Consider the following 15,474-nt stretch of genomic DNA (forward strand, 5'->3'; position numbering starts at 1 on the left):
AGAAGTGATGTTAATGCAAGTGTTGAGTCTGAAGTGTGACCTCTGATAGGAGGAGCTGTGATACAGTTTGATGTTTATTCATCACTGACTAGATTCTCACCTCTTGTGTCTTTGAACGTGACTTTAAAAATATCTTCACTTCTTCAAGTCTTCGTATTCTTTGGGAAAATGACGCCTGTTGGGTGTGGTCATGATGCAGGGGATTTTGTACCTTCTGTGTTTTAATGACTTTACTACAAATGTAGAGATGCTTTTTGTTTTGTACAACCAACAAAAGACAGTCAGCCATTTGCTGCTTCATTTCACACTTTATTCTCAAAGAGGTTGGGGTCCACAGGCCTCGTGGTTTTTGCCACCTCAGACCACACTGTGCTCTTTTCCTGTTTAACAAGTGATGTGATCCTCATTCTCTCATCTGCTTCTGCTGACAGAAGTGCTGCAGACAATGTTCCTATTTCTGAACTCATCACAATCATTAAAAAGTCACAGGGACAGACCATTGCTGATGAAGATTTTGGGATACAAGGGGACAAACAAAGATGGCAACTCATCACATAACTCGATCTTTTAATGGATGAATAAAACCTTTATTGCCCCTAGAGGAATTTGCCTTGCACTGAGAGCATACAAACACAATATAAGTGATGAACGATGTCAAAACCAACTTCAGTACAGCACATAAAAATGAGTCATTTAAAAAAGAACATCTACCTAAAGCATCACATGATGACATGTAGGAATTTCTAAAACACATCACAAAAGAGATGCAGGGAGCCACAGACAGTGTTGATTCAGCAAAAGTAAATAGTAAGTAAAAGCAATATTAAGATGATAATTCAACTAACTCTCACCATCAAGCCATGCAAAAGCTCAAAGCATTGTAATAATGTATGATACAAGATCATGTCCAGCTGCCTCCTCACTCTATCTGGTAGCAGCATACAAGACATTTGGCTCCGGCCCTCTTCTTTTGGCTTTAGATCGAAATGTCACTGCTGCGTAGTTAAGTTCATCAGAGGTCACATTCTGTAAAGAGAATATTTACAGTCATAATGTGTTCACTTGAAATGACTTTTCTTCCCAGAAGAGACCAACATATTCTAGATCTTTAAGCAGATGGTTGTTGGTAATTTAAGACTTTGATTTAAAAACAGTTCAACGTTCTTAAAATATGACCAACAGTTATCAAAGCCAGAGAAATCCTTAGTTTAATAGTTGTAACAGGACGTGTCTTGTTGGGACGACAAGTTTATTGTTGCCTTGGAAACACTGGATGGTACACCAAAGCCCGCTGCAAAAGGAAATCGGGAGCTGCTACTAAAAGCTGCTGTACTGTTGCTGCATGTGCTGCTGTGATAAAAATGCAATGTATATTCTACTTGGATACTTTAACTCATCGATAAACATATTCTCTTTCTCAGGCTGGTTTCGTCCGCTTGTCTTTACTATGGTCAACTCTGAGTCATCGGGTCAAGTAACAGAGAGAATCACTCCCATGATTCCCCGCCAGCCTCAACATCATCTTTTATTATTGTTTTTACATGAGAGACCCCTGGCAGAATTTACATACTGTTCCTCTAAAGCATATGGACAAAAAGTACATAAGTCTATAAATACACAAATATTTCAGGAACACATTAAATTAACACCAATGAATATCATGTCATTATTCTTCAATCACAAACTGTGTTAAAGTAAATTGAGTTGTATTTACCTCAGTGTGTCCTGGATTCTGTCTTTCTTCAGCAGCTGAGTGACAAAATAAAACATCTTGGTTAGAGGTTAGGGTTCATTGAACGTTGTCTTTGGTAAACTTAAAGACCATAAATGCAATAATAAGTACATTATAACATACCTGTCTGAAGTTTCCTAATTTTAGCACCCAGACCGATGACCACCATGACAAGCAAAAGAGTCAAAGCACCCAGGATCATGCTCACCAGAGTCGCTGCTCCATCACACTCTTCAACATGAAAGATCATTGTGTCAGAATACATTTTCCTTTTGGAGACTTTAAAACCTGACAGGATCAAACTAAATTATTTAAGTTATTTGAAGATATAAGAAGTCTGTGCATCATAGAAATAATAATAAAAATTGTACTTGTAAGGTTACAGTCCGTTCTGTCCACGTCTTCATCTGCCTCGTTGCTTCCTATTAAACATATTTAAAGAAGCTTAGGTCTTTAGTTGCTGTTCCATTAGACTCTTCTACAGAGACAGATCATTGCTTCAGACTCTGTTTTCCTTTGGAGACTCCAAATTCAGCTAGCTTTTTAACATGTAACATTTAAAATGTCAGAAGTCTGTTGAATAAAGAAAACTTTTGGAGAATATTACTTGTGGAGTTGCTGTTCATGCTGTTATGAGCGTCACTGCTGCCTATGAGAGAATGATTTAATCTTAACTGATTTACATCAAAATATAAAAGACAATTTGCTGATAGAAGATGTTTTAAGATTCTTTTATTTTTTTAACATAAGCTGACAAAATGAACAATGTAATAATGGGAACAGAGAGAAGGAAAATACTTAAAAATAATCTTACCTTTGATCTTTAGATGTATCGTAGTAAAAAATGGACGTCCATCTTTGTTAAATCCACAGTAATAAATTCCAGAGTCGTTTAATTCCACTGAACGGACTTTGAGAAAGATAGTAGAGGTGTTGGACGACATAGTGAATGTATGATTACTGAATCCATCATGATATGTCACTTCACTGTTATAACTGGTCATAGTAGAGACACATTGGATGTCGGTTCCTTTGACTAGTTTAAGCCAATATCTGACTGAAACATGTTTGTCCATGCCGGAGCACATCAGTGTGACATCTTCACCAGACTGGACCTCCACAGTCTGAGACTCAGAACCTGAGACAGAGATCCAACCTGGAACAAACAGATGAGTGACCGAGATATTAAGAGTCAGAACCTGAAGGTAAAACACTTCTCTTCACATGAGTTAACAAATATGAGATAAGTGGATAAGATGCATTTAATGCAGATAAATCAAACAATATTAAACATATCAATGAAGTCACAAATGATGAAACACTTACTGATGCTGCAGAGAAGGAAAGCTTTTATCAGCACTTGGTTCATAGTTGGGCGGAGGCTGGTAATAAGGAAAACGTATTTCTCTATCTGTGCACAGAGTGTTGTACGTTTGTACTTTGGTGTGAAGACGTATTTGAAATAGCGCTTTTGAAACATGTTGAAGGGCGGAGCTCTGAACAACTCAATATCTGTGTCTTGACTTACTTTACTTGCAGCATGTTTGACATCACATTCAGGAACAGGATATGGGGCATAAAACACCCCTCTTCTTTGCCCTATTGTTCTCTTTTCTACTGCTCTCTTCAAAATTACGGACACTTCAAAGGCACAGTCATACGCACAACAATGAACAAAGTGCTGATAAAAGCTTTCCTTCTCTGCAGCCTCAGTAAGTGTTTCATCATTTGTGACTTCATTGATATGTTTAATATTGTTTGATTCATCTGCATTAAATGCATCTTATCCACTTATCTCATATTTGTTAACTCATGTGAAGAGAAGTGTTTTACCTTCAGGTTCTGACTCTTAATATTTCGGTCACTCATCTGTTTGTTCCAGGTTGGATCTCTGTCTCAGGTTCTGAGTCTCAGACTGTGGAGGTCCAGTCTGGTGAAGATGTCACACTGATGTGCTCTGGCATGGATGAAAATTTAAAAGTCAGATATTGGCTGAAAGTTGTCAAAGGAGCCGACATCCAGTGTGTCTCTACTATGACCAGTCCTACCAGCGCAGTGAGCTATCATGATGGATTCAGTAATCATAAGTTCACTATGTCGTCCAACACCTCTACTATCTTTCTCAAAGTCCGTTCAGTGGACTTAAACAAGTCTGGAATTTATTACTGTGGATTTAACAAAGATGGACATCCATTTCTTACTACGATACATCTAAAGATCAAAGGTAAGATTATTTTTAAGTTTTTTCCTTCTCTTGGATCCCATCATCACATTATTTTTTTCAGGTTATGTTGAAAAGAAAAAAAAATTATCTTAAAATATCTTCTATCATCAAATTGTCTTTTATATTTTGACGTAAATCAGTTAAGATTAAATCCTTCTCTAATAGGCAGCAGTGACGTTCATAACAGCATGAACAACAACTCTACAAGTAATATTCTCCAGAAGTTTTCTTTATTGAACAGACTTCTGACATTTTAAATCCTTCATGTTAAAAAGCTAGCTGAATTTGAAGTCTCCAAAAGGAAAACAGAGTCTGAAGCAATGATCTGTCTCTGTCTCTCTAATGGAACAGCAACTAAAGACCTAAGCTTCTTTAAATATGAAGATGAAGACGTGGACAGAACGGACAGAAACCGTACAAGTACGATTTTTATTATTATTTCTATAATGCACAGACTTCTTATATCTTCAAATAACTTAAATAATTTATTTTGATCTTGTCAGGTTTTAAAGTCTCCAAAAGGAAAATGTATTTTGACACAATGATCTTTCTTTGTTGAAGAGTGTGATGGAGCAGCGACTCTGGTGAGTGTCGTCCTGCGTGGTTTGACTCTTTTGCTTGTGATGGTCGTCATCGGTCTGGTTGTTAAAGACAGGACATTTCAGACAGGTATGTTTTATATCTTTCTTTATCACAATAGAAAACTCATTCAAGATCCTTCAATGGTCTTTAAAATGACTCAAACATAATGTTGAATGAACTTACCAGATGTTATATTTTGTCTCTCAGCTGCTGAAGAAAGACAGAATCCAGGACACTGTGAGGTGAATCACATTTGAATGTTTACTTTTATAGTTTATGAATAAGTTCCATGTCATTACTTTGATTAGAAGGAACACACCCCTTTTCTAAACAAACTAAAAACTTCAACTCATTCATAATTTGATTTTTATCAGTTAGTGCGGTCTGGACTACAACACTAGTCAACATGTCTTTAAATTATCGGCTGAATTACCTTTTATCAATGACCAACAACCAAATATCCTGATCTGTACCTGCTTAAAGATCCAGAATATGTTGGTCTACTCTGGGAATAAAACTCATGTCCAGTGAACACATCATGACTGTAAATATTCTCTTTCACAGAATGAGGCCTCTGATGATCTGAACTATGAAGAAGTTGTAGAGTTGACCTGAAGCCGTAAGAAGAGAGCCAGAGCCAGATGTTATTCATGTTGCTTCCAGATGGAGTGAGGAGGAGACTGGACATGATCTTGTATCAAACAGTATTACAATGCTTTGTACTTTTGTTTAACAACTTTCTAACTTACTATCAATAAGAAGTTATAATGGAGAAGTATGGAGGGCAAACTCTTAGTTAATGACCTATTAGCTGTAGACTATGGTCATGTAGAATAAGGTACTAATAAGCACTTGATAATGACTAATAAGCAGATATGCTAATAATTAGCATGCTCATAAGAAATTAGTTAATGGTGAATATTGTGACCTTAAATCAAAGTGTTACAGAGATTTCTTAAAAAAATTGTTATTGTTGTACACCAGTTTCATTAATATGACGCCCACATGTCTGTTGTAATACTTGCTGATGCTTTAGTTAGATTTTTTTAAAGTTTCTTTTTGATGTGCTGTCCTGAAGTTGGTTTTTGACAATTTTTGTCACTTATTTTGTGTTTTTATGCTCTCAGTGCAAGACAAATTTATCCTCTTGATATTACTTTTACTTACTATTTACTTTTGCTGAATCAACACTGTCTGTGGCTCCCTGCATCTCTTTTGTGATGTGTTTTAGAAATCCCTACATGTCATCCATGTGATGCTTTAGGTATATCTTTTTTAAATGATTTGTTTTTATGTGCTGTACTGAATTTGTTTTTTTATACAGTTTTTGTCACTTATTTTGTGTTTGTATGCTCTCAGTGCAAGACAAATTCCCCTGGGGGCAATAAAGGTTTCATTCATCCATTAAAAGATCGAGTTATGTGATGAGTTGCCATCTTTGTTTGTCCCCTTGTATCCCAAAATCTTCATCAGCAATGGTCTGTCCCTGTGACTTTTTAATGATTATAATGAGTTCAGAAAAAGGAACATTGTCTGCAGCACTTCTGTCTGCAGAAGTAGATGAGTGAGTGAGGATCACATCACTTGTTAGACAGGAAGAGAGCACAGTGTGGTCTGAGGTGGCAAAAACCACGAGGCCTGTGGACCCCAACCTCTTTGAGAATAAAGTGTGAAATGAAGCAGCAAATGGCTGACTGTCTTTTGTTGGTTGTACAAAACAATAAGCATCTCTACATTGTAGTAAAGTCATTAAAACACAGAAGGTACAAAATCCCCTGCATCATGACCACACCCAACAGGTGTCGTGTTCCCAAAGAATACGAAGACTTGAAGAAGTGAAGATATTTTTAAAGTCACGTTCAAAGACACGAGAGGTGAGAATCTAGTCAGTGATGAACAAACATCAAACTGTATCACAGCTCCTCCTATCAGAGGTCACACTTCAGACTCAACGCTCATACTAACATCACTTCTGTCTTTTTAAAAGACATTTTGCAAAGTGACTCTTGTACAGTCTCATATCAAAACATTTACTCTGCTAAAGGATGCATCATTTTTTAGAGGTAACAAATGACAGAAAAAAACACAGCAGGGGACTTTCCCATCTATTTCCACTGTCATATACATTTCAACCAACTCCTTCGTCCCTCACCTAACACAAACTGACCAACTGAATCTCACAAGATGTGTCTGTTTCTGTCTTCATGTGTATGAAAATGATGGCTGCACAGCTGTTGATGGGATGAAGTAGCTGATTACACTGTGAAGACTGGGGTTGATGGGGAAGATGGGTGATGCTGTGATCTGAGTAGCGATGTGTAGTTCGTGAACGATTCGTTCAAAACGAACGAATCATCTGGGTGAACAAACTGAACTGAATCACTTACTGAAAAGAGTCGTTCATTTCTCAACTTCAGTTACGCTCTCCTCTCTCCTGTCTCTCTCAAAGCCCGCCCTCCCTCCTCTCCTCAGTCAGTACAGTGTGTGTGTGTGTGTGTGTGTGTGTGTGTTCTGGTTTTTCTACTCTTATTGAGACCATGACCACTAAAACGACCTTCCATATTAGGACCAGAGGACTTGTTAGGACCAAAACCATGGGCTTGATAAAGAGAAGCACTGAAACAGATAGGAAATGCCATTCTAATATGCCCTGTGCAATAAAACTACAAAAGTTGGTATGGTCCTGAGAAGTAGGTTTATTTACTTGTTTATGTTTCAAAGTGTGTATCGGACTTGTGTGACCTCTCTGGCCAACTCATGTAATTGCATGTGTGTGTGGAATTTTAAGGTTTGTCACACAAAACGGAGATTATTAATAGTAGACATTAGTAGAATTTAGTAATACACAGTTTAAAAATATATATATTTTAAAATTTTTAAAACTTTTTTGTGTAGATTTTAATTTAAGATTGCTTAAGATTTACAATATGAACCATAAAAAGAAAAGCAATGTATGAAATATATTAAATAAAATCAAGGTAATATATGGCACTAAATACACAAAAATCATTGCTAGACATAAATATTGATATTGTTTTTTTATTATCAAAATGTTCAAAACATAAAGCAGTACAAATTCATCCTCATCCATCAATTTCAAAAGTGGACTGAATTCACAACTGGATTGATCTTTCTTTTTTTAAAACACTTAAAATGTGTGAGTTTTGGTTACTGGTGCTAAAATAAAAATTCTATTGATTATTTGCTTGATTAATCATTTTCAATCATACATTACATATTACAGTGGAAGTCAAGTCTGGTTTAATGTTCCTGACTAGAAGCAAAAATATACAGGACACTTCCTGCACATGTCATATTACTGACTCACTTAAAAATGTGTTACTTTTTGTTATTCTGAGGATATAATCATTAGCTTTAAAGATTATTATTTTATTTTCAATTTTCAAGGTTCAACAATTGCTTATGGGATTGGTTAGAAGACTGGTCAGTCTGTGCTTAATTATAACTAGCATTTCCACATCTCCCTGGTATCCCTCTAATTAAAGCAAATTTGAGAGTTGACCAATGATAAGTAACATACATGGCAGTCTTCCTTGTGCTCCCCCATGTACTGAGAACCATATTCCTTTTTTTATTGGAACTGCAAGTATTTAAGTTACTACAAAAATTAGTTTGTACAAACAAATACAAGATTTCATGAGATGGTGCATTCTTGTACCAGCACCTCATCTTTTTGCACAGGTGAGAGAGTCACTTAGAGCTTATGTCATGCGCCCCATATATGGAGGCTGTAGTCCTCAGTGCAACGGCCATGGGATGAAATCCAACATTGGCCCTTTGAATTTCCTGTCTCTCTTCAGCTATTAAATGAAGCTAACACCCCCCCTTTTTAAGACTCAGAGCATGCTTGCTCCTTTAATGACCAATGATAACTTGCAAACAGCCTTATATTATACTAATAGGTAAAATTCTTAGTTATGCAACAGTTCACATGAGCACTAGAATAAAATAAATTACAAATTAGGGGATGAGTAAGTAAATATATGACAATAAAATCGTCTTCTAAGCCTGAACATGTTAAATTATTAAATTCTTACAAACTTAGAAAAATGTCTGTAAAAATCATCAATATAAATGAACAGGTATATTAACAACGTGTATCACTTACAGCCATTACTTTAAGATCGATTCACACAAGGGATTACTTCAGATTCAACACAAACAGATACAGCCATGCTCTTTTGTGTCTATGGTCTTCCTGTATCTTATGATTTCAAAATAAAGGCACGATGATCTTTCATGCAACTGACTATGGAAATTTAATTAATTGGAATTTTAACAGTCCATGGAACTTTGTAATTTAAAACATAAAACCAATTAAGGCCAGATATTTTTTAATAGCTGATTTACTGTTTAAGTTACTTTCATTAAGAAATTTCAGATATTTTTCAATTAATAATTTTTCCACTTTTTTCTGTTCCACACATATTAAACAAAATATCTTTGTGTTTTGGTACAAAACATGTTTTAAGACATGCTAAACTGGAACTTGGACAACCCTGAGAATAATTGGCAAAGTATACACATTATTTATGTGTTGGGCGCTTTACTTGTGAGATTACAATTTCTTGCTTCAGTTTACATTTTTGGCCTCTCAATTTTTCTTTTCTTCTTTTTATAAGAAGCTTATGGTCCTGTTTAAATGTCTTCCTCAATTCAAAAAGCCACTTATATTTTATTTTTGCATTAGAATATGGCAGTAATCTTTCAACTACTGAGTAAGTTTCTTCAATACACCCTGCTCACTATCCAAAATGGACATTAACATCCTCTAATAATAGATTATTTGTAGGAACATGAGTGGTACCAGGTTCAGTGCTTAACCATAATCTTAAATAATGTAAGCCACCAGCAGGTTCACCATATTTCACCATGTACACATATCAAAGTGTTAATTCTGTCATACTCCAACATGATCCCCCCCTGGCTTGGAGAACATATCGTACCATCTAAAAGATACAATAAAATCAAAAATGGAGCTCAACACAGTCTTTATGTTTGAGGATTAATAACTCATTTCAGTCATCACAAAATTTACATAGCTTTACACCTATTTTTCTCCCATTTATACGCATTCATAAGCCACCGACGTATGAAGCAGCAGGAGCAATTCGGTGTCAAGTGTCTTGCGGCGGCCCGAGCGGCCAGCAATGGTCAGCGCCCTCAGCAGCCATCTCGCTGCTTTTGTATATTTTTTCGCCATTATCAGGTTTCTCCATAGAGCCTGTTAGCACAGCTTCCAAGCAATATGGCGGATGTTAAGTTTCGATTCTGGCGCTCTGATTCTGGCGATCAGTGAGTTCCCACCCACTGATCTGTGATTGGTCTGTAGCTTCAGTGGTCAAAAAAATGAGGAACTAGCGTTGTATTTTCACCCCACTAACCTCAACAGCTTCCAATGATGCAATATGACAATATTTGTCTCACTGGAAGCTCCTTTTCAGACTTAGAAATACAGAACTTTCCAGTCTCAGGGAGAAATGAGGGCGGGATGCACAACCATTCAAAAATACTACCAGGTTTCTAATGATACAAAGCTTAATGCAAATGGGTGAAGTATCCCTTTAATCAAACGTCTAATTTTTCTTGTAATTAAAAATTAAAACAGGTCCCACAGACCCGAATACCATACAAGGCATTTTTTGGCCCAACGTGTAAATGTTTAGCAATTTGGTCAGGTATGCACACCTCTTTTTCTAATAAACCCAAGCTCTACAAAAAAAAGAGTGTGTGTGTGAGACACACGTTTTGGTCCGAATATGAACTATTCCCCTCCCCCCGGTCCTAACATGGACTATGTCGGTCCTAATAGGAAATATCTTTTCATACAGGCAGAGTGTGTGTTTGAAGGGGTTTGTTTAATTTGTGCTTAATAAGACATGTAGACCACGTGATACATCTCACAGAGTTAACACGGTGACTTAGAGGGCAAAGACAACTGTTCTGTCGTCACATGACTTTTAAAAAAAATATCAAGTTTTGCTTTAACATCTCAAATTATATAACCAATTTTAAATGTCCTGCTTCCAGCATTTCTCATTGTCTTCTAAACGTTATCTGCGTTGGTATTCCGGCGCATGCGCTGTCGTAAATGTAGCGCTCCCGTTTGATCTCCGCCGCTGCAGCTCCAACACCTTCAGCTCAGTCAGACCAGTGAGACGCCCGGAGACGATGCACCGAGCAGAGAGCTTATAGTGGATTCTAGCGGTGGATCTTTGACATTTAATGGTAAGTTTTGAGTCATTTTACGATGTTCAAAATATAGTGATACTGTGTTGTATTTTACAACATAAATGAGCCTTGTTGAAATACGGAGAATTATACGAAGATGTGAAGCTAATTTCAGCTAACACTTAGCTAACTGAAATCAGCTACATGCAGTGGCAGCTAACTAGCCTTCAGCCTGTTCAAGCTTCATTGCCAAGTAGCACAGTCAAGTAGACTGACTCGGTCAAATTAAAGCCGAATTACTGGAGGAAATACATTTGTGCTTATACTGAAAAGACGAAAGGACGTTATATTGCATAAAAAATAACTTCCATTAGCGAAACTAAAATATTGTAAAGACTTATAAAAGACCAATGTCTTTATTTTTTATCTATGGGAGTTATCTGTTGTTTTTATGTGCATATCTTTTATTTCTGTTTTTATCAACTGGTTTTCCCTGGCACGCGTGAAAGAGGTTCATGCACAAGCACAACGTGGACAGTCTAAATGTTGTGTCTGTATTTAACAAGACTCACGATAAGACACAAAGCCAGTAAAGTAGCTATCATGCAAGAATGCCTCTTTGATGTGTCCTCCTATTGGCTACTCAATGTATAGTGATGCTTGACCAACTTTGGCTCATGTGCTTACAGGAGGATGTCCTAAGTACCCTGCTCACAGGTGGCTGCTCTCAAAGCACAGGTGAGAAATGTATACCTTTTTGTGGGTAAATATTATCTTAAAGCTTCTTAATTTTAAATGGACCTAATATGTTCATAACAGCATAGCATAATATATCTGTCGGAGATGTAAAAGAAAAAAACATGTGGAGTCAGTTTCAGTGGACACAATGCTGTCAATAGTGGTTAACACACTGCATTTAGTTGTATTCTCGTAACAATAAATAGTTACATAGTTGTATGATATTTAAAGTAAATGGGGTCCGCATTCGGGGCATTTTCTGTAACTAGTCTTTTGATTGTTATCACTAATACTTAAACTATCTGTCCTCAGGAAACAAATTGATTAAAGATTAAACTGCATACATTCATGTTTATTTTCTGCAATTTGTTTGCAGCCACTCATGTGACAGAAAGCTTTGCCCCTGAACAGAAGAAAGAGGTCAGATAACCCATCATCTTTAAACTCTTAAATGGATTAGTCCAGCAGGTTTCCAAGCTTGCTCTGATGACTTAGTTTTAACATCTTGATGTAGCATCAATAAAGTATTTTACCATTTTACCTTGGAACAAGCCTTTCACAGATGCACAAGTCTGAATTTTCTGGATGCAAAGTCATCAATGAGGTCATCATAAGACAGCTGCTGTGCCACTTCTGAGTTGATGCTCATGATAGCCAGGCCACTCAAGCGTTCTTGTGCCATTGATGAGCGGAGGTATGTTTTGATGAGCTTCAGTTTTGAAAAGCTTCGCTCAGCAGAGGCAACTGTAACAGGGAGAGTTACTGCAATGCAGAGGGCAATCCATAGATTTAGATACAGTTCTTGCAAATGATTTTCATGGAGAAATGACAACATCTCCAGAGCAGTTGTTTGTGTTGGCAGTTCTGAGAGGTTCATGATTTCCTGGGCCATCTCTGCACCATCAATATCAGACTCTCCCTCTACAGTCCACCTTGGTGCAGTGTTTCTGCAAGGTGTCTTTGGGCATCCCTTGAAGCTGTCTGAAATCAAGCAGCACACCAAAATTCTCCTTCACCTCAGTAAAGGTCTCAAATCTGTCTTGCAGTGATCTGAGAGCAGAGTCAACACCAGTGTTTAAGAATGAGCCTCAGTAGCCAGAGGGAAAAAGGACACCTCAAATCAACATCAGGAGGAAGAGAAAAGCTCAGAAGGTAAGCGCAGCATATGCAGTTGGAGTTTTTAGACCCCACCTGTAGCACATTGCTGTCTGGCCATATGCCTGATTTCTTTGCTTATGAATGTTTTCCAGAAGAGTTATCGGTGACAAAAGACAGAGTACCTCAAAGCGGCAGTTCGGACGAAAAAGAGCCTCTAGAGGTAACAACACAGAGACTCTGACATTATTATTGCAGACTACACAACAATATGTTATTTTTTGCAGGATGTGATTAGTTAGAATAAATGTGCAGCCATATTGTGACACTTGACCCAACATGAATAAGGTAACTTTGAAGGTTTCTGTGTTTTATTGTTATTCCATAACATGTTCGTTCAACAAAGGTTAAAAATGTAAATACTCAGGTAATAGAATAATTCAAAAACAATAAATTAAGACTACCGTAAAGTCTGTATAGTGGTTGCACCAGTGTATTAAAGGCAGCCAACCTTTTAGATTAAAGAATAAGGATAAAGGTGCATCTAATTCACAGTATTTTTTAGTAAGGCAAAGCTGTAAAATGTGAGTAAAAACTTGATTCAGATATAAATTGTACCTCTGGACAAAATCAACCTGCTACAACAAATATGTGTGAGGGGATCACACCTAGCAAAGTGGCTTTAATTGCAAATGTTCAATATTGACTGTACTAACATTAAAAAGGTGGCAGGATTAGGAAAGTGTAGGTTACTAGCATTCAGTGTGGCATAACAAAACTATCCTGCGGTCTACAGGATGTTTTGAAGTGTCCCAAAAAGCTTCTGAGAAGAGGCTGTAGTTCATTATTTTGGATCTGGCTGCACAAACTCCGCACTAAGGGGGGTGGTTCATTTGCATCCAAAGTAGGGCTGCATGATAGATCCTTTCAGCATCGTCATCGTGATGAGCGCATGCGCAATAGTCACATCGCAAGGACATGCGATGTGAAGAAGAAAAAAAAATCCCTCTGGAGCCGAAAAATATATTTGAGCCCTTCAATTAAGTTTATGTAGCCTGTCTACACCCAACCACATTACTAATAGATCTAAATGAGCATCCATTTATATATTTTACCACATTACATGCAACAACTCACATAGTTAGAACACCTTCTCAGCGCTCTGTCATCTCACCTGCTGTTATCAGGGTCGGGCAGAGTGACTTGCAGCATGAGTTGTCGAGCGACTGAGAGAGAGAGGGAGCGGTGAGGAGCAGGGATTTACACAATCTGACTATTTGCTTATAATTAATATCACATATGGGGCTATATTAAACACTTAAAAAATAGCCCCATAACACTCAGGGTTAAAGGCAGCGACTTCCAGATCGCAGTCAGTCGCTGTTTGCTGCCACTGTACTCAGTGCTCCTATTACCACAGCAAGTGCTGTCAGCAGCGGTGTTACGCTCTACTCCAATCTAATCAATCAAGTGTTTTTGTACAGACCTAGCTGCAAACAAGGCTGAACCGAAAAGATTGACCTGGACAGGAAGTCGGTCAAGGAAACGCACAGAGCATCCTTTTAAATTTCAAAATGGAACACAACATACAGAATCCAGATCGTATTTTCTACTACACTATATTGTGCCACCATCTGTAATTCATGATTTGATGCCCTTTTATGTTCATTGCCTATTGAGTATTTTTCGGAGGAGCTTCAGTGACTCTGGACAAGAAGGGCACCCCACAGCAGCTGGACAACAAGCAAAGCCTAGAAAGTAAGAAATAAACTGTCTTTTGATTTTACCCAAAATATAATCTTGTCAAAAGCTTTATTTAGTTGGATAAAGCTACAGTTTGCAAACTGAAAGCTGCTTAAAACAATCACATTTATTTTCCCCGACCGTTCTGTTCAGTACACGTTCAGTTCGTTCACTAAACGAGAATTCCGCTCTTCCTCTCAGTTCGTTCAGTGAACGAATTGAACGAGAGCTCCGCCTCCGAGTCACTCTCTTCCTCTCAGTTCGTTCAGCGAATGAACCACTGACTGAACGTGAACGAGTGAGACTGCGAGTCACCAGCCTCAGTCACACACACACACACACACGCGCACGCACGCACACACACACGCACACCCCCACCCTGTTTGCTTGATAATGTTTGTTTGCTTAGATTAGTTTATAATAGTTATTTGTTTGATTAAGTTCATTGATTTTGGATTGATAGTGCTTTGTTTAAATAAATTCTGTTGTAATTTAAGAGAGCAATTGTTTGTGATTACTGGTGTATTTGCATTGTGATATAAGCTGGGTGTGAGGGCTTTGAGTGCGGATTTCATGCCTCCAATTTATTGAATACAGTAATTATTAATAATATTAGTAATTAAGTAACTAGTTTCAGACTGATTTTAGTGATAATTTGGTTATTTTTCCCTGGTATCAGGGTGGTGCCCCCGAGTCAATTAAACATAGTTTAATAACATTGTTATTTATATTTATAAATAATTGAATATACATTTTAATAATATAACCAAATTTGACTAGATAAAACCACAACATATCCATCAGGAAACCTTACAAAATACTATAAAATGTTCAGACAATTAAAGTGTACTTATAACACATTTGAACGTTTGACTAATTAAAGACATACTTCATATGTTTTCCTGATAAGTACATTTCATTTAAAGTTAAACACCTTTCTCTATCTGTACATAGAGTGTTGCATGTTTGTACTTCGGTGTGAAGACATATTTAAAATAGCGCTTTTGAAACATTTTAAACAACTCAATGTTTGTGTCTTGACTTACTTTACTTGCAGCATGTTTGACATCACATACAGGAACAGGATAAGTGACATCAAACGCCCCTCCTCTTTGCCCTATGGTTCTCTTTTCTACTGCTCTCTTCAAAATTACGGACACTTCAAAGC

General features: G+C 37.2%; 1 protein-coding gene and 1 long non-coding RNA gene across 2 annotated transcripts; one reads left to right on the forward strand and one right to left on the reverse strand.

Moving 5' to 3' along the window:
* Positions 1-605: 605 nt before the first annotated feature.
* On the reverse strand, positions 606-3,799 carry LOC114917174 (uncharacterized). The gene is made up of 6 exons (XM_065950264.1): positions 3,781-3,799; positions 2,547-2,888; positions 2,104-2,154; positions 1,856-1,963; positions 1,715-1,749; positions 606-1,026 (listed from the first exon to the last, which is right to left on the reverse strand). The coding sequence occupies exons 1-6, from the start codon at positions 3,797-3,799 to the stop codon at positions 925-927; spliced, it is 657 nt and encodes a 218-aa protein (XP_065806336.1). The 3' UTR covers positions 606-924.
* A 718-nt stretch (positions 3,800-4,517) lies between these two features.
* Positions 4,518-6,036, forward strand: LOC109992816 (uncharacterized). The gene is made up of 3 exons (XR_002278350.3): positions 4,518-4,625; positions 4,746-4,780; positions 5,103-6,036. It is a non-coding gene; the product is annotated as an uncharacterized lncRNA (long non-coding RNA).
* Positions 6,037-15,474: the final 9,438 nt, after the last annotated feature.

Source organism: Labrus bergylta, chromosome 22 (genome assembly GCF_963930695.1).
Source record: "Labrus bergylta chromosome 22, fLabBer1.1, whole genome shotgun sequence".
NCBI lineage: Eukaryota > Metazoa > Chordata > Actinopteri > Labriformes > Labridae > Labrus > Labrus bergylta.